Source organism: Martes martes (assembly GCF_963455335.1).
Source record: "Martes martes genome assembly, chromosome: 3".
Taxonomy (NCBI): Eukaryota; Metazoa; Chordata; class Mammalia; order Carnivora; family Mustelidae; genus Martes; species Martes martes.
The window spans coordinates 178,586,171-178,612,953 of NC_137890.1; the positions used below are offsets into that span (position 1 = coordinate 178,586,171).

General features: G+C 37.5%; 1 protein-coding gene across 1 annotated transcript; it reads right to left on the bottom strand.

Moving 5' to 3' along the window:
- Window positions 1-1,882: 1,882 nt before the first annotated feature.
- ZDBF2 (zinc finger DBF-type containing 2) lies at window positions 1,883-21,581 on the bottom strand (the record flags this gene model as incomplete). Its single annotated transcript, XM_080799453.1, has 4 exons — window positions 1,883-4,783; window positions 4,934-9,317; window positions 14,895-15,022; window positions 21,522-21,581. 4 exons carry the CDS (start codon window positions 21,579-21,581, stop codon window positions 1,883-1,885), a joined length of 7,473 nt encoding a protein of 2,490 aa, XP_080655579.1.
- Between the last annotated feature and the right edge of the window lie 5,202 nt (window positions 21,582-26,783).

Here is a 26,783-nt window from a genome sequence, read left to right on the forward strand (position 1 = left end):
AATTTTTTAACTGTTTTGATCATTTCACTTATAAGAACTGTCCTCTCCGCGTGATGCAATCACAATAGATATGACACATCATATTCATTGAGTACATTATTTCCATATGATCTCCTGCTTTTTAACTTAAGCCTAAAGCATCCAGAATGCCTACTAATAGTACTTAAGGAAATTACCGTGTCTACTTTATAGGGAAAAAAAGACACCAGTATCCACAAATAGAATATTTTCACATATTAACTGCTGTTTACTTCCTAAACAATAGGACAGTTTTCTTTCTAAATTAAAATTGGAGGATTATTTTAAACTAGTGGCCCATAGTATCATTTTAAGGAGGGGAATTAAAATATGTTTGTACATGAGGCAAGGCTGAAGTTGCTTTGCAACTAAAAATATAAACATTTGCCCATGTTTTTCAACAGAATTACTGTTTTAAATTTAGAAGTAAAGAAATTACAACAGAACGCCATCATAACATACCCACAGGTTAAAAACGGCCCCTGAAATAAAACTACATTTAGACACCAACTGTTACACTATATTTCATTAAGTCTAAAGTAACACATTTTTATCTCTGAAATCATGGTACACTGATCTAGTTTCAATAAGATATGGTTTATACAAGAGAGTTGAAATTCATGTTTCCTTTAACATTAATGATAGAAAGGATCCAGGATCCTTGTCTTAAACAGGGTAATTAGATGTGTCTGTACCAGCTCAACCAGTGTCCCCGAATAAAGGATCTAAACATGTTCTGAGTATCTCAGATCTAACTGCTTATCTTAACGTCTTTTGTTTGAACTATTAAAATCAGTTAGTAAGTTTAAGGAAAGCCAAACGAATGTACAAATATGTAGTTTTTCCCTTGCAAAACTGGCCTCCACGTAGGTTATCAGTTTTATTAGATCTTTTGAAATACTAAGATTACAAATAATTTGTTAAGGACAATTAACGGTCTGCCCAAATTACCAAAGCTGTAATTTTAGTTCAATTTCTGTTCAATAATTACAGAAAATGATATGATAGTGGCTGAAATATTTTTAAGAGGTAAGGCCATAAAGATAACCCAGATTTTCATATTAAACCACCAGTACTTCAGGTGGAGAGAAATAAAGGTGGTGGGAAACATAATTACACTGGCAAGATCATTTTCCCCTTAAGATCTAATAATGCTAAAGAAAAACCTACAGAGACTGTATATGTGCATGTGTCCAAATAAGTTAGAAACTTGCAAATCCAATTTAAAGGTGTGTATGTATAGAAAATCACTAAGCAGTTTTTAAAAACTGGATTAAAGATTACGGAATCTCATTTTCTTGGATGCTTTTAAAAGAAAGATCAATTCTATTTTGTTGGTGATTATTTAAATCAACCTCACTGGAAAGCTGAAATAACTTATTCTAGTTTTTTAATTCTCCAGTTAGAATACGGTATTGACAATGCCACTCTGAAACGCACAGAAGTACATATTCCTTTGTTTCAATTTTTAAAAAGTAAAAATAAGATAGCATTTAATGTTTGCCACATTCATTTTTGCAGTATTATGACCTGCTGACATGAGATACAATCATAAAAAATAAATAAGAGGGACGTGATTTGAGGGAGAAAAAATGTGTATATATACTGTGCTAAATTATAGCTATAAATTAAGGTGAAGCTCTTCTATGGCAAATGGACAAAGGATGCGTTTGGATCTCTAAAAAAAAAGAGAGAGAGAGAGAGAGGACCTTAAACACTAATTTTAAATGAATTATAAAAGTTCTGAAAAATAATGTCTGTAGCAAAATAGTTGAAGGTAAATTTTTTTCACCGAAGCTGGGAAAGCTATGTGCACAAATGTGTTTCGAGTGAAGCTCGGACTGCTCAGCTCGCCTCCACGCGTCTAGACGGTCTCGTTAGCCTCGCGCTTGCTTGATAGCCGAGTCCTCATCCTGTCGGAGTAGGGCACCTGGGAATACAGGCTTCTCAAAGCGTAGATCTTCACGGGTCGGGAGAGTCGTCTTCTCTTCTTCCGAGAGCGTTTCTTACCATTCCTCCTCCTGCCTGGCCCGCGCTGCCCCGGCGGCTTGGGGGCGGAGCCGGGGGCCGGGAGGGACCGCCCCTCGGCCGCCGGCGCCGCCACCAGCGGAGCCCGCGGGGCCGGGGGAACCGAGGGAAGCCGCGGGGCCGGGGGAACCGAGGGAAGCCGCGGGGCCGGGGGAACCGAGGGAAGCCGCGGGGCCGGGGGAAGCCGCGGGGCCGGGGGAACCGGCGATTCCGCAGGAACCGGCGGATCCGCGGGCACCGGCGCAACCGACGACCTCAAAACCATATGGGTGGTGCTCCTCGCCGCCGCCTTCGCCTTGGGGGGGTCGCATTTCTTCTGGTTAAGATGCAGTCGGAGAAAGGCGCCCCTGGACTGATACTTGCGACGCAGGAAAGAGTATTTTGAAAGATACTTCCGAATGATGTCGTTTACTTTGGTCTGAATCCAAATTGGCCGTTTTTCGAAAGCGATCCTGGGTTGTGCCTGGAGACTCATCGGTTTATAAACCTTCGTGGGGAAGTCTGGCTTATCATCATTCGTCGTCACCCTCCTCTGAATTTTCTTTTTACCTTCTGACAACTTCCCGGTACCTGCTTCCGAAGAGGTCCCGGCGGCGTCGCTGTTGAGGAGCGTTAACTGGAAATTACTTTCCTTCGGAGCTGCGCCCGCGCTCGAAGTCCCTGAAGTCCCCGAAGTCCCCGGCCGTGAAGTCCCCGAAGTCCCGGGCCGTGAAGTCCCCGAAGTCCCCGGCCGTGAAGTCCCCGAAGTCCCCGGCCGTGGCACTCGCTCAGGTGAAACAGGGGCCCCCGGATAGGCCAGCAGTTCATCTCTTATGGTCAAAACGGATGTTGGGTCACAGTCTTCAGCGTCTTCTTCGCCTGAACTGGAGCTCAGGTCGCTGAGACTAGCTTGAAGCCAGTTAACTCTGTCAGGGTCTGATACATCTATGCTCAGAGGAGGATTAATTACAATTTCCTTACTCAGTGGGTCATAGTAATTAAAGGAGCTCCGTTTGTATTTGTACTCTATGCTAACATCCCGACTTCTGGGGGTGCGGTACTTTTTAGCGAAGTTGGCAGTTTCACTGTCCTGAAATTTCATGTTTGAAGAAATAACGTAGACTAAGGCATTGGGTTGCAAAGGCTTCAGAACTTTAGTACATGTTTCAGGATATTCATGTGCTCCAATTTTCACTTTCTTTTTTGTTTTTTTGTCCTGTTGAAGCGAACGCTTCCCTGTTGGCGAGTCGTCCTCCTGTCCACTGTCTTGTGTGTCTGACTGATTTGAGAAATTGGTTTGAGTTCCATGGCTGACTTTTACAGCCTGACATCGAGCAGCCAGTCGCCATGATTGTTCATAATAAGGCCTCTTGACTGTAGAATGATGGCTAGATTTATCTAAGGCCACTGGAAAGTCATCGGTATCTGAAACGCCACCTGTATTATCATCACAATCTGAAAGAACTTGAATTGCGGTAGTATCCTGACTCGCGTCAGTCCAGGTAATCTTTTTTTCTTCATTCAAATTTTTTTTTTTTATCTTCCTGGTCTCACCGTCATCATCAAAGTAACAGTGGAAACGACCTTCCTTAAATTCTTTCACAAGAGCATTAATTTTCATGTCATCTTCTCTCATTATCTGAGACCACGTTTTCCCCACAAATGAAGGAGGGACATGAGGCAAGGCTTCAAGGACAGGTTCATCAGGATCGTCTTCTATGACCTCCTTTACCTTTTCCAGGTTCCTGGCAGGATCAACTATGAAAATAGAGGTTGGGTGGGAATCACGGTTTGTTTCTTCTGGGTCCAGAGACATCTTCTTGTAGAGTCCCGTTTTATTAACGGCTTCTTGAGGCTGGTCAGCGTCAGACTGAAGAGAGCACTGGAAACTCATTCCAGAACCACATGGTTCACAGCTCATACTTTCTGGATCTGCATGTTTTAACTTCAAAATCTTTCCCTTACTACCCCTCTGATGGACTGCTGACCCAGAAGAGGCACTACAACGCACTGCAGAAACAGTAGCTTCACAGTGCTTTTCTTTTCGGCCAATGGTTTCTAGACCTTTCCTTTGACAAATGTTGATTCCTTTGTCTTCTTCCTGGAGCTGCTCAGCCATTGGCTCAGCATCGTCTTCCCATTTAAAATCTGTTTTAGGACTATCCGATTCACAACTCTTCTCTTCTGAGTCAATAATTTTCACCATTTCTTTATCAGACTCTTGTGATGAGTAAGTCACAGACCGATCTGGGGGGTCGATTTGAAAATTTATTTCAGAACCGTAAGACTCACAGCTTGACTCCTGCAGAATGATATAGTCTTTCTTCTGGTTTACCACTTTGAAAGTCTCTTTGCATTGGTTTGCCAGTGACTGCGGAGAGGCTTCACAAACATATCCTATTTCAGAACCACAAGAGTCACAGCATTCACCTTCTAGATCATAGCCTTCCGTATTTATACAATCGATTTCTTTGACAGTCATGTGAGGTGAGTCAATCACTGGCTGAAAAGGCATATCAGACTCCGCAATCACTTCACAATCACTATCACTGGTCACCAGGTCCACAAAGAGCATCTTTCGAAGATTTGCTTCTTTAACTGACACTTGAAGTTCGTTAACCACTATTTCAAGAGGGACGTCAGAATCACACATTAATTCCGAATCACTAGGTTCACTGGTCTTTACTTCCATGCCAAGATGCCCTTCCTTCGGAAGATCTATTTCTTTGCACACCACGTCGGACTGGTCAACTTCTAACTGCAAATGAACACCAGAATCACATTTTATTTCAGAAACACTAGGTCCACAGCTCTTATTTTCTAGGTCATTTTGCAAGTTTATTTCTTTGACAGCCAAAGGAGACTGATCAGTCACAAAGTGAACAGGAACATCAGAATCATAACTTACCTCGAAGTCACCTAGTTTGTAGCTCTTATCTTCCAGGTAAATATGGTCTTCCTTCCAAAGACTGACTTCTTTAACAGATTTTTGAAGCTGGTCAGCCACCGACTGAAGATGATCATCAGAAATGAAAGTTATTTCAGGACAAGCGATAGCGCTCTTATCTTCCAAACTGGCATGTTCCCCTTCCAAAAGGTGCGGTTGCTCAACCACTGATTGAAGAGGGACATTTGAAACATAAATTATTTCAGAATCATTGGGTTCATAGTCCTTATCAGCCAGACAAACATGTCCTTCCCTCAGAAGATTTATTTCTGCAATAGCATCTTGAATTTCATTAGGCACAGACTGAAGAGGTTCATTAGAATCAAAACTTATTTTAGGATCACTAGGTTCCACAATCTTCCCTTGCATGTCCACATGCTCCTTCCAAAGCTTCATCCCCTTAACGACTTCTTCAGTTTGGGCAGCCACTGACTGATAAAGGACATTAGAATCATACATCATTTCAAAACCCTTGGGTTCATCCCTCTTATCTTCCACATCAGCTTCATGCCTCTTATCTTCCACTTCAGCTTCTTGCCTCTTATCTTCCACATCAGCTTCATCCCTCTTATCTTCCACATCAACTTCATCCTTCCAAAGGGTTATTTCTTTAACAGTTTCTCTAACCTGCTCAGCCACTGACTGAAGAGGATCCTCAGAATCAAAACTCATTTCAGAACCACCAGATTGACTGTGCTTATCTTCTACTAGCTCAGTATGGTCCTGATCCAAATTAGTTACTTGAGGCTGATCAATTATTGACTCAACCAAGAAATCAGAATCCAAACTCATTTCAGAACCACTACATTGGCTGTTCTTATCTTCCACGTTCACGTGACCTTCATTCTCTGGGTTTACTCGTTTAATAGCCCCTTCAGGTTTATCAGCCCCAGACTGAAGAGAAACACCAGAAGAGCATATTAATTTAGAACTTTTAGTTTGAATCTTTTTATTTTTCATTACAACTTTCCCTTCCTTCCTCAGGTTTGTTTTCTTAACCACTTCCCTAAATTGTCCAGTCAATAGCTGATGAGGGTCACCACAATCATATCTTATCTTACAATGACTAGATTCACGGTTTTTATCTTCCAGATGAACATTTTGTTCCTTCAGGCGGGTTAGCTGAGGTTGGCCAATGACTGAATGAAGAGGGGCACCAGTATCCAAATTTACTGCAAAACCTCTAGCTCCAGTACTCTGACCTTCTAGGACAACACGGTCCTCCTTCAAAACAGCAATGTGAGGTGTTTCAGTCATTAAGTGAGGAAGGACATGAGAACCAAACATTATTCCAGAACTGCTGTATTTATCACTCTTTTTTTCTAGAACATGTTCTTCTTTCTGAACATTGATTTCTTTGACCGCTATCTGAGGTTCAGTCACTAAATAATGAGGGATGTCAGAACCTGTTGCAGAACTACTAAATTTAGGACTTTTACTTTTGAATTTAGCATGCCTTTCTTTTTGAAGCCACATTTCTTTAACAGCAGTTTCAGGCTTGTGAGTCACTGACTGATGAAGATGGACACCAGGATCCAAACTTGTTTCATAAACGCTTAATGCATTATCCTTATCTTGTAAGTACATGTGTTCCTTCTGATGGCTCATTTCTTTAACAGCTATGTTAGGATGATCAGTCATTAAATGGTAAGAAAGGTCAGATTTCAAACTGATTTCAGAAACACTAGGCCCATTACCTTTATTTCCCAAATGTATGCGCTCTTCCTGAAGATTCATTTCTTTAAGGGGATTGTTAGAATGTCCAGTCATTGAATGATAAATACCATAATCTAAACTTAATTCGGAACCACTAGGCTCATTGTCGTTATTTTCTAAGTATATCTGCTCTTCTTTTTGAAGGTTTAGCTTTTCCATAGCTACTTCAGGAGGGTCAGTCACTGAATGAGAAGGGACATAAAAATCCAAACTTATTGCAGAACCACTGGGTTCATCATTCTTCCTCCCTAAGTGTATATATTCTTCTTTCTGAATGATTATGTCTTTAACAGCCAGTTCAGGTTGATTAGTCCCCAAATGAACAGGTATATCAGAATCAAAAGTTACTTCAGCAACACAAGATTTATTAGTCTGATTTTCCACATGACTCGGTTCTTCCACATAAATAGCTACTTGAGGCTGGTCAACTCCTGAGCGAAGAAGAATATCAGAGTCAAAAGTTATTGCAGAACTATTTGACCCAGAGTGCTCACCTTCCAAGTTAATGTGCCTCTTTCTTATTTCTTCCATGTCCATCTCAGAATGTTCAGTACCCGACATAGCAGGGGGATCAGATTCAAAAGTCAACTCAGAACTGGAGCACCCATAGCTCTTAACTTCCATGTCAACGTTTAACTCTTTCAGACTTATTTCACGTTGATCACTAGGTGACTGATAAAGAGAAGCACGAGAATCAGAACTTTGATCAGAATTGCTAGATTTAACACTCTTATCCTCCAGGTCAAGACCTACTTCTCGAGCGTTCACTTTTTTAACTATTACTCCAGACTGGCCAGCCACCAATCGAGCATCAGTGTGAAAACTCATTTCAGAACCATGAGAATCATAGTTCATATCCACAGGTTCATTCTTCTCTTCCAGAAGATGTATGTCTTCAACAGCCCTCTGAGATTCATCAGTCACTGTCTCAAGGGAGACAGCATAATCAAGAAGGGCTTTAGCACTGCTGGATTTAAGGTTATCTTTCAGGTAGACCTGTCTATCCTTTACATTTCTTTCTTTGACAACCAGGTGAGGATGCTCAACTACAGACTGAGGAGAAGCATCGTTATCAATACTTGTGTCTGAACAACTTGAACCATAGTTCTTATCAACCAAGCCAATGTGAACCTTCTCAAGTTTTGCTTCTGTGACAGCCACTGGGAGTTGGTCACCCACTGACTGAAGAGGAAACGGAGAATCAGTACTTACTTCGGAGCTACTAGATCCATAGTTCTTATCAACCAAGTCAATGTGTTCCTCCTTAGGAAGGTTTCCTTCTTCTGCAGGTTGCCGGGGGTAGTCATCAGTTGATTGAAGTAAGGCATCACATTCGAAATTAATCTCAGAATCACTAGATTCATAGCTTTCATCAACCAGGCTAATAGGCTTTGCCTTCTGAGCACTTACACCTTTAACGATTACTTGAGTTCGGTTGGTAGCCAACGGAAGAGAGCCATCACGATCCGAACTCACCACAGAAATGAAAGATGTCTTATTCTTACACTGCAAATCTGCATACGCTTCCTTTGAAAGGTTTACTTCTTTGGCAGTGACCTTAGATTCATCAGTCAGTGAATGAGGGGAACTGCAGTCAAAACTCATTTCAGAAGCTCTCGAATCATAGTTTTTATCTTCTTGGTCAATTTGCTCCTCCTTCCAAAGGTCTTGTGCAGTCTCTTCGGGTTGATCAGACACTGACTGAAGAGAGCCACGAGCAAATTTCACTGCAGAAATCACTGAGCTCTTCTGTTCTAAAAAGGCTGACTTATTAAAAACCAAATGCTTTTCCTCGTGGGTATGATCCATACCAGAAAGGAATTTCTCACGGTGCTTTGCTGTAGCATCTTCAAAGGTTCCCTTATTAGAAGGCATGCCACTTTTATTCAGGCTGATTGCTTGGTTGACAGATAATTTGGAAAGAGATTCAGATTTTAAGGAGCCTTCAGCACCCATAAATTCACGGACTTTAGCGCCAGCTGACAAAGCTTTACGCTGAGATTTTACAGCTTCCTGTATGATCAATTTATCTGAATTTGTACCTAAAGATTTCCTATTTGGTTCTTTAGGTTTCTGATACAAAACTGAAGAAGTTTCTAGGTTGGACGACGGCACAGGATTTCTAGAGCCCCTGTCTGGCTGTTCAAGGTATCTGTCAACTTTGTTCGGGTCACATTTTCTGACTGAATCGGAACCGGCTGCTGCTGCTAACTTAGTTGTTTTCGTTGTCACTGGTCTGTCAAAGGAACTTCCAGCTAAACAACTAGCAGGAGCACTAGAAATCACTGACGGACATATTAAGCTTGGTCTAGTATGTGTAGCTTGACCAATACCAACTGGGTTAAATTCTTTCATGCCACTCCCAATTTTCTGAATGAAACCCAAGGGTTGCTGCTGTCCCTTCTCCAGTTTTTGAATAACTGATGGTCTTACTGAAACACCCTGTATACATTCCTGAGATTTGCCGGGTCTAGCATGTAACTCTTTACTAGGTTCAGAACCCTTGCTGGAGCTCTCTCCTTTTACGCCAGCGGCATCCTCAGTCGCTTCTTCAGAAACAGAATCATCCACAGGAACCACTTCAGGAGGTGGCGCGGTATTCGTAAGAAGTCTCTCATGTTGGGTTGATCTAAAAAGCAAGGGGGAAATCCATAAAAATATTCTAATATCTATTTTAAATGTTACAATAAATGTACAATAAACGTTTTCTTGCTATCCTGGGCCTGACTGTTAGAGGACAAAGAATCAAGGCGATCACATGAGGCTATATACCGTATGTATTTTCAGGGAGGGAAATCAGTAGAGAAGGTGGAGGCAGCTCCACCAATTGCTACTTAATAAACACAAATGGCTCCTAAACATAAAAAGCTGTTTTAAAAAAAAAAAAGCGATATATCATTTATCAGTTATCCCAGCAGTCAACAGCAAAGTGTTACATATGTTACTTAATGTTCTAGGCTTCATTTCTCTCCCCCAAAAAAGAACATAATGTTATTTTCCCTCATGAGATTGTTTTAAAGAGTAAATTAGTTGTTATATGTTAGGAGCATTTTTTAAAAGCCTGGAAAATAAAATCATTCAAATGTTAGCTATTATTTAACACACTGTTGGGTTTTTTAAAAGTTTTTATTTAAATTCCAGTTAGTTAACATACAGCGTAACATTAATTGCAGGGGTACAATTTAGTGATTCAACACTTCCATCAGATGCCCGGTGCTTGTCACAAGTTTAACTCCTTAATCCCCATCACCTATTTCACCTCTCCTCCCGCCCACCTCCCTTCTGGTAACCATCCATTTGTCCTCTGTAAGTTAAGAATCTGTTTATTTGTTAGCCTTTCTTTTTTTCCTCTTGTTCATTTGTTTTGTTTCTTAAATTCCACACATAAGTGAATTCATATAGTATTTGTCTTTCCGACTTATTTCACATAGCATGATACTCTAACTCCATCCATGTCATTACAAATGGCGAGATTTCATTCTTTTTTATGGCTGAGTAATATTCCTGTGTGTGTGCGCGTGCGCGTGCGTGCGCACGTGCACGTACACACACATTTCCTTTAGGCTACTGTAGATAACGCCACCATACACAAAAATAAATTCAAGATGGATTAAAGACCTAAATGTGAAACATGAAACCACTAAAATCCTAGAGAAGAACACAGGTAGTAACCTCTTTGACATTGGCTGCAGCAACTTCTTCCTACATGTCTTTCTGGAAAAATAAACTATTGGGACTTCATCAAAATAAAAAGCTTCTGCACGGTGAAGAAAATAAAACTAAAAGGCAACCTACCCAAATGGGAGAAGATATTTGCAAATGACCAAATGGTTGGTATCCAAAATATATAAAGAACTTATAAAACTCAACACCTAAAGAACAAATAATCCAATTAAAAAATGGGCAGAAGACATGAATAGACATTTTTCCAAAGAAAACATACAGATGGCCAACAGACACATGAAAAGATACCTAGCATCATTCATCATCAGGGAAGTACAAATCAAACTACAATGAGATGTTACCTCACACCTGTTAGAATAGCTAAAATCAGGGGCGTCTGGGTGGCTCAGTCAGTTAAGTGTCCAACTCTTGATTTTGACTCAGGTCATGATTTCAGGGTCACGAGAGCAATCCCTGCACCAGGTTCTGTGCTGGGCATGGAGCCTGCTTAAGATTCCCTTCCCCTCTTCATCTGCCCCTCCCCACCACCAAAAAAAAAAAATTTAATTGCCAAGAGGAGTTGAGTTAATGGAACATGGTTATCCCAGATGGGACCTTGAAACAGAAAAAGTCATTAGGTAAAAACTAAAAACAGATGAATTAACTACAGAACTTAGTTAATGTATTAATATTGGTTCATTAATTGTAACAAATGTGCCATAGTAATGTAAGTTCTTAGTAACAGAGAAACTAGGTGGAGAAGGTATCTAAGAACTCAGTACTACTGTCTCAAGTTTTCTGTTGATCTAAAACTGTCCTAAAGTGTAGTCTATTAAAAATAAGTAAGTTTTTAAAAATAGATTAACACCTAAAAAATACCTTTATTAAATATTTTTCTATTTGAGAGATGCTTTAATCATCTAAGAGAAATGTATACATGCTCAGCCACATGCAACTTTTCTTTAACATGTCATAAATATCATTATTTCTTTCCCATAAAAATTTATTATAATTAACACTAAAAGAACATTTTTTTGGTATTTGTAAAATTAAAAAGTTAACCCAGGCCAAAAAATTCCAGCATGTTTCACACTTCTGAACTCTAATCAAGAAAAGTGCAGTACAATTACCATTTTACCCTAGTTTTTCAGAACCCTAGAAGACTATCACAATATTCTCAAAATAAAATTAATCTTGTAACATTTGGCAAAGGAAGTAAGGCAGAATCATAAAATCAAACAATTCGGCAAAATCCCAAAAAAGTTAGGAATCACCATCTCGGTGCTTTGATTTGCCTCTGTATTTGCATGTGGTTAAAATTAACTAAATCACAATGTGTATTTCTACTCATTTTAAACTAATTTCACAACAAAAAGCCCTCTAAATATCTAACCATTAAAGATTAAAACCCCTTTTATATAATTCTTGTGCTAAATTTTTGAAATCTATAAATAAAATTTAAGAACTACACATCAAACCTATGAGATGTAAGCAAAATGGAAACCTCACTCTTTTAAATCTTCCACTAAAAAAAGAATTAGTAGACACAAATTAACTAAATGAGCACTTAATTCACAAAGAAAGATAATCAAATTCCCCCCCCACCCAGGAAATTTGAGGAAATTAATTAGGAAAAAGGAAAACCAATAAATAGAAAAAAAAATAAAGTAAGAGCTGATTTCAAAAAGATTAAAATAGAAAAACCTACAATGTCTAGATAAGGAGGGGAGAGAAAAAACTTTTAGAAATAAACTGTAATTTATAACGCTTATAAACATAAATAATGTGTTAGCATGGGATTAAAAAAAACTCAAGGTAAAAAAATGGAATTCAAAATCAGATCTACTGATGGGAACGTAGATATAGATACACAAACAGAGGAATTTATGGTACAGGTGACATTTTTTCTGTTTTTAAAGTAATCTCCACACCCAACATGGTGCTCAAAACACACAACCAGTAGATCAAGAGTTTCCTGCTCTACCCACAGAGCCAGCCAAGCGTCCTTACAAGTGACATTTTATATCAATGGAGATAATTAATATACTTTCACAAAAAAAATAAGAAGTCCTGCCTCACACCACATATGACAACAAATTCCAGAAGATTAAAAATATTTAAAAGCAGAAATAAGGACATGAAGAAAAGACATGAAAGAAGCTATAAAGGAAAATTCCGCTTACATCTAATTATGTCAAAATGTTTAATTGCTATATGGTAAAGGACAATACACACAAATGAAAGATACATGACAGATGCTGGGAAAATAATTATATTTAAAATACAAAGGACTATTATCTATAAATATTGCATACAAATCCAGAATACAGAAACAATTCAATAGAAAAACATGCAATGTCTACAAATAATCCATAAAATAAACATATGGCTAAAAAAAATTTATGTAAATAAATGTTCTATTTTACTCATAAGTAAATAAAGGCTAATGAAGGGATATGCCTTTTTGGCCTATTATGAGGAAAAAAAGAAGTTGCTAATCCCAGTGTTAGCAAGAGCAACAGTAAATGAGCACTCTCATAGACTACTGGTGTATATGTATGTTATATAAATTGTATATAAATTGGCATAGTCTTCTAGGAAGTGTCTCAAGAATTTTAAAGTTCCACACACCACCTGAATAAGTAACAGTAAATTATTAACACCCACAGAAGACATAGCCATGAGTTTAAAATGATATAAACAGATAAATTAGATAACAAGAAAGTTCTTCTTTATGGAGGCTAATATACATAATAACTGTTTCAAGGAAGAATCATCAATGAACGCTTACAATAAATGGGTGGAAATGAGAAACAGGATATTTATTTACATAGTCTCAAAGGAGTTCTCCACAAGTCTTATTAATTATAATGGGGAAAGAGTAACATTAGAGAAGCCACCTTAATTAAGTGATCAAAGTTAACATCACCAGCCATGAGACATGGAAACATCATGGATCGCTTGAACACACTGAGAAGGGCACAACACCAATTATAATTTACTCTTGTTCCAAATGCATAACCTAACTTTAATCATGAGAAAGTGTCAGGCATACCCCAACTTGGGGAGATCCTACAAAATAACTGGCCAGCAGAGTCCAAGGCTTGAAAGCAAAGACTGGGGAACTGTTCCTGATTAAGAGTGTCTGAGATGGGGCAACTAGATGCCATGTGTGATCCTGGACTGAATCCTGGTCCCAGAAAAAGGACATTAGTAAGACAACTGACAAAATCTGAAGGAGGACTATAAATAGCATGTAATTTCATGGAGTTGATCATTGTACCGTCATTATCTTAGATTTAACATTTGAAGAGTCCAATGTTTTTGTAGCAGTTTTACAACTTTTCTGTAAGCCTGAAACTATTCCAAAATGAAAGGTTAAAAAAGAGAAAATATTTTCTAAGGCCCAGAAACTTGAGCCCAGAAGTTCAAGTTCTAGAATTCTACATCACAGAAATAGCTGCATGTACAAATGTCCGTTGAAGCATTGCTTATACAAGCTATAAGCTGGAAATTTATACTGACCCCAAGACGGTCTATCCTTCCAACAGCTAAAGAAAAACATTTATGGGGCACCTGGGTGGCTCAGTGGGTTGAGCCTCTGCCTTCGGCTCAGGTCGTGATCCCAGGGTCCTGGGATCGAGCCCCACATCTCTGCTCAGCGGGGAGCCTGCTTCTCCCTTCCTATCTGCCTGCCTCTCTGCCTACTTGTGATTTCTCTGTCAAATAAAAAATTAAATAATTTTAAAAAAAAAAGAAAAACATTTATTTTTTTAAACTTTTTCCCCATTTAAACTTTTTCCCCATTTGCTCAAGTCTGGGTTGTGACTTGCAAAACAAAGCATTCAAGAAGTTTATCCTTTTTCTACTGCTGGTGCTTATCTCAACTATTCTGCACAGATATGCTAATAATCTGTTTTGCTTTATCTCCTACAGCTACAGCTACAAACCTACACACAGTACTTAATCTAATCTTCTACCAATGTTTTCTTTGACATACATTAACCCTTAAATGTTGGCAAAATATTTATTTTTATTAAAACAACCAAAACACTGATACAAAATAAGCTATCAAGACACTGACAGATTAATAGCCGATTGCATTTGTTACCTCTTCTCTTCAGTTAGCAAATAATTCAGTTAAGGTGGAATGGACTTACTTTACTTACTCCGGGGCAGTCACCAGCTGGTCCGTTCCTGATCTTCTAAAAGCTATCTTTGCCCCCCGCCATTTTCCCCTGCTTAATCCTATGATATACTTAACAGAACACCTTAATGATGGATAACCATTTATTGACCTAAGGCTTTTATTTAAAAAAAAAAAGCAGGATGCGGCTCATATCTTTTACAGTGAAATTTCTTATTTAAGCTAGAAAAGATTTTAAAATAGAAGCAAAGAGAAATTACTAGGTAAAATTTCACTTTATATTCTTTAATGAAAAGATTTACTTTAAGAAGTACGAGACTGTAAAAACAGTCTGGAAAAACATCGAACACACAAGAATGCTGTACTAACAAAATTCCAGTCAGCTACTTTCTTTACCTGTTTTCTTGAGAATGATATGGGTGGTGCCGGAGCACGTCCTGCAGGAAACGTTCCATCAAGCTAGTGGTGCCCATCCTCTGTCGATTCTGGGTGGTCAAGTATCTGTGCTGGGCACTGGCCATGTGCTATTAAAAAGAAAAAACAAACTAAGTAGTTTTAAACAGGTAATACTCAACAGTAGTGAGAGTTTCACAAATGGATTCATTTAGATACTCTGGGTAGAAGTATAAATTGAGACAGCCTTTTTGCAGAGCAATTCTAAAATGTGTATCAAAAAACAGAAGTTTCTTTCCCTTGGATATAGTGATTACATTTCTCTAAATCTCTTGGGAAATCATTGTAAATGTGGATGATTTATGCAAAAAAGGAGGCTTATCACAGCATGACAACAAAAAACTGGAAATCTTCAAAGTGTCTAATAGTAAAATCTATAGCATGACCTAAAACATAATACATGCAACTATCTAAAATAATATGAAAAATTTTACATAACATGGAGAAATGTTAGATAAGAGAAAAATGGGGGATGCAAAAATCACATGTATGCTTTTACCTAAACCTGTGGTTTTAAAACATACAAACAAAAATAAAATAAGATAAAAAAAAAACAAAATGTACAGACAAATCAATAGAAGAAAATGCACCAAAATCTTAAAAGCATTTACATCTGTGGGCTACACTTATAGGTAATTTTAATTTTTTTCTTATAAATTCTTATATTTGTACTGAGCAAATATTTTTATAAAAATCTGTTAAAGAAGAGGGTTGGATCACTGTATTTGTAAAAGTTGAAGATTAATAATGCACAAGTCCATCATTTTTCTTCAGAGATTACAACTCCTCGCTTAAACAGAATATTGGAATAAATACAAAGAATTTTTCTATTTTGGGGCGCCTAGGTGGCTCAGTGGGTTAAGCCTCTGCCTTCGGCTCAGGTCATGATCTCAGAGTTCTGGGATCGAGCCCCACATTGGGCTCTGAGGTCAGCAGGAAGCCTGCTCCCCCTGCCTCCCTGCCTGCCTGTCTCTATGATCTTGCTCGCTCTCTGTCAAATAAATAAATAAAATCTTTAAAAAAAAATTTTTTTTCTGTTTTGTAATTCTCTCCACAGAAAGAGTCTGTGTTCACAAGTGTCATTCAGTGAACTATCAAGAGGTGTGGGAAAGAAGCCTACTGAGCCCGTGTAACGCATCAAACACAGTGCTATTCCATTCACGCAGTAATCTCATTGAATTTTCACTGAGTATGAATCTTGTCCCTATTTTGATATAAAGAAAGTAAAACACAAAGGATTAGAGTAAACTGCCTCCAGTTCAGCAGCCAGGGACAAAGCCAGGGTTTCGATCTGCATCTAACTCTAAAGCTTATCCTCTTTCCCTATAACACGCTACTGCTAATGCCCTATTTCCATTGTGAGTTATTGACAACAATTTAATAACATGTTTTCATTTAACAATACCAAGGAAAAGTCATATTTTAAATATCATAGTAAAGATGCCAAAAGAACTTAAGCCAGGTTGCCAGCTCCTGACCACTGTTAACAACTCCTGGAATTCTCTCCTTCCATGTTGACTTCAGGGATCTACTTTGATGCTGCCTTAGCTCCAGTAACAGTCTAAATTCTGACAGTCTCAAGATCCTCCGCCCTCAAAGCTCCCCACTGTCCAGTACCCTCGCCCTCCTGGTTCATGAAGGGAACAAAGGTACAAGGAAACAAATAAAGGTTCAACTAAAATCCAACCTCATCCTCTCTCTGCCTCAGTAAAAATTTTAAAAAGTCAACATAAATGGAAAACTTGCACTGACAAAAACCACAGATAACACCACACTATATATCCCAGAAGGTGTCAGTTTCTTTAAATTTTCTGTATTGACATGCACATAAAGATAAGTGCACAAATCATATGTATAGCTCAGTAAATGATCACAAAATAAAACACATCCATAACCATCTATCCATGAAAAACTAATGAGCACTCAGAACCCTTCTGATGTCCCATACCAATCTAATATTCCTTTCCTCTTCCCCCAAATTAACTATTACCTAAATTTTAACAATATAGATTAGGTTTGAAAGTTTCTAAATTTACGTAAGTGTAATCATACAGTCTATATACTCTTTCATATCCATAGTTATCCAAATTAGCTGTAGTCCATTTGCTTTAATCTGTGTAGCATCCCATCATATGAATAGACCATATATCATTAATTCATCTCATTCTTGATGGACATTTGTGTCTTTCACAGCTCATGGCTGTTATAAATTATGCTGCAAAAAACTTTCTTATATGTGATTTTGGTGCCCACGTGCATGCATTTTTGTTGAGTGTATTACTAAGGCTGGAACTTACGGATCATAAGGTTTGCATATACTCAGCTGCAGTACCCTCTGTTGACTAGTCTTCCAAAGTGGCTGTACCAATTCACACCCTCCCCAGCAATGGATCATAGTTTCCATTCCTCTTTCTCCTCATCAACACTTGCCATTGTCAGGCTCTTTAATTTTAGCTACTGGAAAGGGGGGTGGGGATTCATGTTGTATCACTGTTGCTTTGCAATTTTTGTGATAGCTTTTCATTTTCCTGGCCACCTGCATATCTTCTTTTACGGTGTGTCCAAGTCTCTTCCTGTCTTTCAGGTGCATCTTTCTTTTTTTTAAATGAACTATAGAAATTATTTATTCTGGACATGAGCTCTTCTTTCAATTTTATGTGTTTCAAGTATCATTCCCTGTGGCTTACCTTTTCACTTTCTTTCTTTTGGGCGGGGTATTCATAAAGAGTGTGTGTGTGTGTGTGTGTGTGTGTGTGTGTGTATCCACAGCTTTTCCAGAAATAGTTACAAGGCATTTTTCCACCTTCTTAATCATCTCTCATTGCTTCTTACTGCAGTCCAATTTACCATTTTTTTTTCTTTGCCAGTGCTTTCTGTTATAAGTTTAAGAAATCTCTCCCTACCTCAAAATCATGGAGATTTTCTATTGATTTCTAGAAGCTTTATTGTTTTACCTGCAATATTTACATCTATCATCTACTTGGAACTGACTTTTGTGTCCAGGATGAGATAGTAATAGAGTTTTATTTCTTTTTCTCCATATGGACAGCCAACTGACCCAGTACCCTTTACTGAAGAAATTCCTGTCCTCACCATGCTTTAGCACCACCTTTGTCACAAATCAAAGACTCCAGAGTCTTTTCTGGAGTTTCTGGTTTATTTCCATAATCCTTCTTTGCACCCTTGTCTTAAAGCCTGTAGTTTAGTAATAAATTTGGATATTTATTACTTCTGACTTTGTTCTTCTTCTCCTTCAAGAGTATCCTAGTTTTCCTTAGCCTTTTGCATGTACATACATATTTTTAGAATTGGCTTAATTTTCATTAAACACAATTTTACTGGAATTTTGTTTGGAATTTCACTTAATATATATATTTGAGGAGAAATGACATGCTTATAATATTGATTTTTTCAATCCATGAACACGGTATAGCACACCAATTATTTAATTTTTCTTAACTTTCTCAATGTTTATACTTTTTTATATAAAAACCTTATATACATATTTTGTTACATTTATTCCTGAAGAGTTGATGTCCTCTGATGCTGTTGTAAGCATCTTTTTAAAATCTCATTTTCTGTATGGTGTTACAATATAAAAATACAGTTTCTTTTTGTGTTGGCCCAAGAAGCTTTTAAAACTCACTAAAAATTTTTTTTAATTAAAAAAATAATAAATTCACTTATCAGTTCTAACAGTTTACCTAGATATCTTTAGGATTTTCTATGTCCACAATCACACTGTGTACAAATAACAGTATGTTTCTTTTTATCTAAACTTTTGTCATTTTAATTTCTTTTTCTTTCCGTATTTCCCTGGCTAGAATCTCCAATAAAATATTAAATATAGTTTAATTCAAGCACCAAGTCTATTTTCACCTAATATTCTACTAGCATATTTCTCTTTAAGCTTTGTTTTTATTTTTAAATCTGTTTTTTATTATTCTTACCTATCCGATGTCCCTTTTTCTCTTCTTTCTTGCCTTCTCGTGGACTGCTTTTTATTATTCCAAGGTTTCCCTTTCTGTTAACCTGGCAGTTAGTTATAGCCTAGGCTCTTTTTCTAGTCTATTAGCAGTAACAGATTATAACAAGCAGCCCAGAACTACCAAGATCTAAAATTACTTGTTACTTTTAGTCTCTTCTTGACCAAGGACTTAACTTGATTTACTCTCTTTACAGTGTCTATGCCATTGTTGTTGACCCCTCATACGAGATACTAAGCATTTAGATCTCCTACCGCCTGCCCTTCTCTCTGAGCTTCCAACTGGAATCATTTTCCTTCTATCTGAAGAACTCTTTTTAGGATTTCCTTCAGGGAGGATCTGCTGATGCTGACAAATTCCCTTAATTTCTTTTTTTGTTGTTGTTGTTAAGTTATAGCTTTTTTTTTTTTAAGATTTTATTTATTTATTTGACAGAGATCACAAGTAGGCAGAGAGGCAGGCAGAGAGAGGAGGAAGCAGGCTCCCCGCTGAGCAGAGAGCCCGATGTGGGGCTCGATCCCAGGACCCTGAGATCATGACCTGAGCCGAAGGTAGAGGCTTTAACCCACTGAGCCACCCAGGTGCCCCTTCCCTTAATTTCTTTTTCTGAAAATATTTCTATTTCATTTTTTTTTCAAGGATGTATTTCTTAAGCATAGAATTCTGAGTTGGTAGCTATATTCTGTGTTTTGGTTTCCATCGTTTCTGTTGAATATTCACCTAGATTTGGGCGCTGCATTTCTCCACTACCTTAAAAGTTCTCCAAAGCCATGAAATTTATCCATTTCTTTAATCTATTTATTTAATTATTATTTATTCAAATCTTTATACTTAGCACATATCACTTTGACTGTCATCAACAGTTTTTTTAATGTCTGTTTAATGCATGAGTATCCAAATGTCTAAAAAATTATTTTAAACCTTAAGAAAAAGTTAGACTGAGTGCTTACCGAATACAGCTTGTAGTTAAAGATTTAGTATATTTTATTACTATCAAAAGTTCAACAAATAATCTTCCAGTCAAGGGATGCTATAATTATCAATTGTGACAGAAACACTAAAGAGAGCTTTGAAACATATTACCTGCTGACATATTACCATTAGAAAGTTTTTTTTTTAAGGCAGAGATCTAGAAATCACAATAAAAACATTTCCTTAGTATGAATTTAAATGATGACTGTTGACAATTCAAACAAATGCAACTATATATAGTTGAATTTTTATGTATTACAATTTGTCTTAGATTTCACTTGGGATAAAACAGTCCAGCACTACCAGGACCAGAGCTTCGTTATATTACGACTTCACCTATGACACAATTCCTCAGCCTAGACCCTGAAGAAAACCTTGAGACTCTTCCAAGTTAACAATCCCTGTCAGAGGACTACAGCTACTATTCCCATGAAGACTTGCTTCAAAATGTCCATATACGAGGCTTCACAAACTCTTCCAACAAAAAGAAAAGAAAGGAGCACTCCTCAGTTCATTCTAGGAAGCCCCAATACCAAAACCAAAGACATCCCGAGAAAAGAAAGCTACAGACAATATCCCTTATGATATAGATATAAAAATCCTCCACAAAGTGCTGGCAAACCAAATCCAGCAACATACAGAAGGATTAAACACCATGACCAAGTGGGATTTAGCCCAGGGATGCAAAATTGGTTTAACAGCTAAAATTCAAATCAATATAATTGCTACGGACTGAATTGTGTCCCACCCCCAAAATTCGCATGTTGAAGTTCTAACTCCCTGTGACTATCTTTAGAGACAGGGCTTTTAGGAGGTAATTAAAATCACAATATATATTTTTAAAAATTAACTGAAAATGAACCCAAGACCTAAATGTAAGAACCAAAACTAAAATTCTTAGAGGAAAATACATGGCAGAAATCTTCATGACCACAGATTAGGCAATCTTTTATGACACCAAAAACACAAGCAACAATAGGAAGGGGGGAAAGCGACATTTATCTACAGCAAAACTTTAAACATTGGTGTGTTAAAGCCTAAACTTCAAAGATCTTCCCTTATTCTACAACATCTTACAGAATCTAATCCTCTGAATTCTTCCCCTCTCACTTAACACCTGCCCTCCAACTGGCCGGCACTGCAGCCACACGGGCTGCCAGCTTCGGGTTAGCATGCTGACCACCCCTCTGCCTTGGGGTCTCCGTTCTCTCTTCCCTCTACCTAGAAATTCTCCCCCCAAAGATAAGCAAGCCGGGATCCCACACTTGGTTCAAATCTCAACTCGAATGTCACTTCCTTCACCGCAAGGGCTACTCTATCTAAAACTGCACTCTCTTCTCTCTTTTGTTGTCCTCATAACGTTTATCCCAATCTGACATATCCCTGTATTAAAATTTATATGACTATTTATTTTCTGTCTTAGCACACTACGAAGTAAGCTTCATGAAGAAAGGTAGCTGGATTTGCTCACAGTCTCACCCTGAGAACCTTAAACTGTCTACCGACTAGAAGATTTGCAACACGATCTGCTCAGTGGAGGAATAAGTGAATTTAACGTATTAAATAAACGAGGTCTTCTGAGGTTCAAGCCCGTTAGCAGGGGGCCTCTCACCTGCTCCAGGTTATTGTAGCGCACGCAGCAGTAGCTGCAGTATCCTTGTCTGCTCTGCATGGTGAGTGACCAAAGTCAAGCGGCTACGGTCCTGGAAAACTCAAACTGAAAAAAAAAAAAAAAAAAGAAAGAAATGGCAAAACACAATCATTCCCTACTACCGTGCGGAAAACAGCTATGATAGTGTCACAGAGCAGAAATGCATCCTCGAGTCCGAGGCTCTCTTCTTTCTAACAATTATGGAATTAGGTGAGGCTGCCGTGAGCTGTTGCATCCTTCGGTGACCCTGGAGTGCACATGAGAGCTGTGCATCTTCTTCTTCTCTCTCTCTCTCTTTTTTAAGATTGGTTTATTTGACATAGGAAAAAAGAGGGAGCATAAGCAGGGGGAGTGGGAGAGGGAGAAGCAGACTCCGCGTCACACTTACCATCTAATTCTGCCACGAAAATAAAGATACCACACGTACCTTTCGGCTTATTCCACAAAGGGACAGAATTTAAATTATCTGAGAGAGTCGTTAAAAATCAAAAATTACTAATTCACGTCTGAAACACAAAAGACACTTCTCTTCTGACAACCACATAAAACAAGTTAAATATGAGGAATTTTTTCCAGTCGGTGAAACGAGATTTCTTCTACAAATAAAGTTCCCAAGTTCCTACTCCCTTAAAACTATAATCCTTCCACATTGCATTATTGCAGTGGTTCACAAGCCAGGCTGAAATCAAAATTATTCCCCCAAATTCTGATTTAGTAGGGCTGAGACACAGCCTAGAATTCAGAATTTAATTCCCCAAGTAATTCTGATACACAACCAATTTATTCACTGACACAGAGTGTTTACTATTACTGATTATGTTACGTAATAAATCAATACAATTTCAGTTTTGGAGCTGTTTCATTAAAGTGCAAACGGAATCGTAAGAAATAATTTCATCAAGTTTTAATTCTAATTATTTTAAACATTCTTGTCTGTTGGAAAATATGGAACAGAATGATCCTATAATGTGTTGAGTATTTCTGATAAGATGAATCTGCAACACAAAAAGTTTACTAATTAAAATCATCCTTTAAAAATGAAATCACAGCTTTGAAATCAAAGAAAACAGGAGAGTTTTATTACATGAAAATGCTACCATAACATTCCCTTACCTGTTACGTCTTATTGTAAGAAACTCTGACTTTCTGACTTCCACGCTTACGGGGAAAATAAATCAATTAAACCAGCTTCTGAAACAGAAGAGTATATAAAAAAATGACTTCCTTAAAATATGGTCTTTTTTTCTATTATTTTACTTCATTTACTGTCCTGAAACAGCAAAATGAAACAAGCTTTAGTTGTATTTATAGACAGAGCAATTTTCCAGCTGAAAGAACCATAGCACTTAAATCTAAACTTTGAAAATCAAAAAATAAAAAAATTTTTAATGCTTTTTTCAAAATATATTTAAAACAATCATTGAATGAAAGGCAAAATTAAAGTACGAATCTAATATCAAACACATAATTGAACTTTAGTTTTTTTGATCTTCAACACTTACAGTCTTCAATTCCCATTTTTATTTCCCATTCCCATTCCGCGTTATCATCCGACATTTCTATGACATCTCTATCATCTCCTGTCACATACATGCCGTGATGACAATGAGCTACAATGACTAAGAAGCACCCGGATGTGCATTTTTAAAACTTTGCATGCGAGAAGCCCCACCTGAAAATCCTACCGAATCAGAATCGCCTGGCAGGGAGCCAGGCACATGCATCTCATGCATATTTAAAATGCTCTAAGGTGATTCTGAGACAGGCTGAAGCAATGACATAAGTCATCATTTTTTACGCACTAATAAAATTCTTACTTATTAAAGGGATCATTTCTTTGGGGTCTGGGATTATATTACTTTTCATGACTGAATGTGTCTTTTACTACCAATTCTGAATTCTACTGGTACCTGGTATTTTCATAAAGTAACAAGTCACCTACCTTGAGTAGGAAAGAGCAGGTATTACATCAGCTGTATTAGTCCTGGCAAACATCTGTAAATTAAAGCAATTAAAAAAAAAAAAGATAAGCCCCCTAAGTATCTTCCACGGGCCAACTACGTACCCCCCTAAAGAGTCATAGTTAGGTTTGAAAAATAACACAATTAATTATGCTTCAACGGGGAAAAAAAAAGATTAACTCTTGAACATACAAAACACTTTATAAAATACTATGACTCACTGAATCCCACATGACCTCCTAAGATGCTCTGGAGTAGAGTAACTCTGATGGCCCACCCGTATAACCCACCATCCCGTATTTCACATCTCCGGGTTTCGGGAACAAGCAGCTACAAAAGAATAAACTGGGTCCCTGGTAAGGTTAAGAACAAAGATGCTATAACCTCCTATGAGAAACGTTCATGGGAAACGATTGAAAGGAATATTTACATAAAATTAACTTTGGGTCCTGGACTAACCACATAACTCAGCTCCTATTTTAGTTTCAATGAAGAATGCTGTCAGTTCTTTATCATCTCTCTATATCAATCGACAATTAAGCCAAATTATCCATTTTTTTATTCTTCCGCACTGTTGCTGGCAGTGTGTTGCCCCTTGCCCGGAATCACTGGTTAACAAATAATTCCAACACTTGGGTTCAGGAGAGCCCGGGACAGCATTGTCTATCAAAGAATAAATATCTGGTGCCTACCCTGTGCAGAGTTCCACGCTAAAAGCTTTAAAGGATAGAAATAGACAAGCTTTCTTGCTCTTGAGTAGTTTAAAATGGCATTAGGAAATGAATGCAAAAATACCAGGTGGTATCTGAGAAATGCACAAAATAAGTGCCAAAACGTCACAGTGGATGTGGTTTTTTAACCGGACATTGGAAAGTGGGTAGGATTTGCTTAAACAAAGATCAGGAAAAAGTATTCCAAGTAACAAAGACGCATAAGCACAAAAGCAAGAAAGCGGAGGTACATTTAGAGATCGTAAGCTGACAAGTTCAGCTGGAGCCAAGATTTCATTTAAAAATTTAAGGGGCAATAAAGCAAGAAAAGTAGATTCAGTTTCAACATGATTGTATTTAAAAGAAAACTTGAGAGTTTAGACTACATATTTAGGCAGTGTGGATTTTTTTTTTTTTTTTTTGGAAAGCAGTTAATACAGAGAGCTTTAAGAAAATTCTGGAACAGAATTTAAGAAAATTGAACAGAATTTAAGAAAATTCTGGGACAATGGTTCTTCCCTCTTCAAGGGAGCTTTTCACAGGGTAAGTTAAAATATTCAGCACCATTTTGTAGAATATTGGAAAAATTAGTTTAAAAAAAGTCCAAATTCAAAGGATCAGTATTAGAGCAAAGACTTAGTCTCATTTATGCTTGCAAATTAGGAAAACACACGTGAGTTTTTTTCTTTAAAAAATTACTTTTATTAATTTTTATTAGGAAAATTTTTATTATGGTACAATTATAAAAATAAAGAGCATAAAATCAGTCATAATCCCACTACCCACCATTAATATTCATCATATATTCTTTGTTCTAAACATGTTTTTACAAAAATGGAATGACACCATACAGTCTACTCTATAGCCTCTTCTCTCACTTAACCATATGCCATGAGCACCTCTGTATGATATTATATATAATTCCAAAACAGAATCTTTAATAACTGTGTAGTATTTTACCCGTGTAAGACAAAAGCCCTCTTATCTGACAAGATAAGAGCTAGCAGTCAGTGAGTTAACGATTTAAAAATGAGAAAGAAGACTTCAAAAATACAGACACACATCATCAATATTTTGTCTAACCTAAAATATATAAATGTATATGTTTGATTCAAGGCCAAGTTAAGCTTTTTGTTTCACTGAGGTTTTTTGTGGCGAAGACAGCTAGAGTTCCCAGTCATGTTTTTTTCATATTTTCATAAAACCACATAATAATTTACCATCAATGAGTTTTTCACTTTGGTTCCTCTAAAATAGAACAAGAACTTAAAGACATTTCTAAAACTGAGAGCAGTATTATGATTAACATTTAAGATTTCCCCCAACCTTTTACAGTTGTCACACCCAATTAAGTACTCTAGCAATGGCGTTTTCTTTTTTTTTTCCTTTGAGTGCAAAGCATTCATTTTTTATAAAAATAATAATGCTATACAAAAAGACAATGCTTACATTCTATTTCATTGGTTCATGAAACAATTAAGACTGTATAAACTGATGGGGGGCCATGAACAAAGACCTCTGAACTGCCTGAGGTGACTTCAACACAAATGTCTCAAAATTGCATTTTTTTGGGTCTATTTCTTGCACACCTGAGATCTGTACCCACTGCAGAGATAAACACACTACTGAAATGAGTTCAGAGTTGTAGTGTGTGTTTCCCAAGCTGACTGCGGTATTTTGAAATAAGAGCTAACAAAATCCAGAATCCCTATGGGAAATATTTTTCAACCACCTAACAAAAGAGACACCAACTTCATATTAAATTTAAAAAGACAACAGAAAGGCTTTGGGTTTATTGAGTAAGATCATCTAAATTACCTGTCTAGCAATAGGAAAACAATTGGGGAGTGATCACAAAACAATGGCCAAATGAAATGAAAAAAAAACATGTTATTTCAGTGTCCCTTCCCTTACGACATTAACTCATTTTCAACTTCCCACTTGTTTGGATTATCCGTCTTGTGCATCTGGTGACAAGCATTATCCTAGACCCTCCATTCAGTCTTAATAAAATAATAATGGCTAACTTTTAGTGAATACTTAATCTGGGCTGGGCACTACGTCAACAGTTTTATATGCATTATCCTACCTGAACGGCAAACAGCATTAAGAAATTGGTGTCCTGGGTACTCCTACTTTATAAATCAGGAAACTGAGGTTTAGAGAAGAGCAGAATCTTGTTCCAGGTCACACACCAACAAACAGTGTAGGGGGATTTGACCCTAGGTCAATCTGAGCAGTTTATGCTCTTAACCTCTTAACGTCCATAAAAATACTTCGTCTCTGTATTTTCAAGAATGCTAATTGATTGTTTTAATATTATGTGAAAACAAATAATTAGGAATCTAATTTGCTGCAATAAACACTGTCACATATTCCAAAGAAAAGAGTGAAGATAACGTTTAGCTTAATTGCATCATTGCTCCCATTCTGAGATCAGTGCTGACAGTACCTTGGATTAGGGACTTTCAAACTTAATTAGCATGGCACAGAGGAAGCAATACATTTTATATCGCAACCCAGTACACATACGCAATCACACATGCAACGCA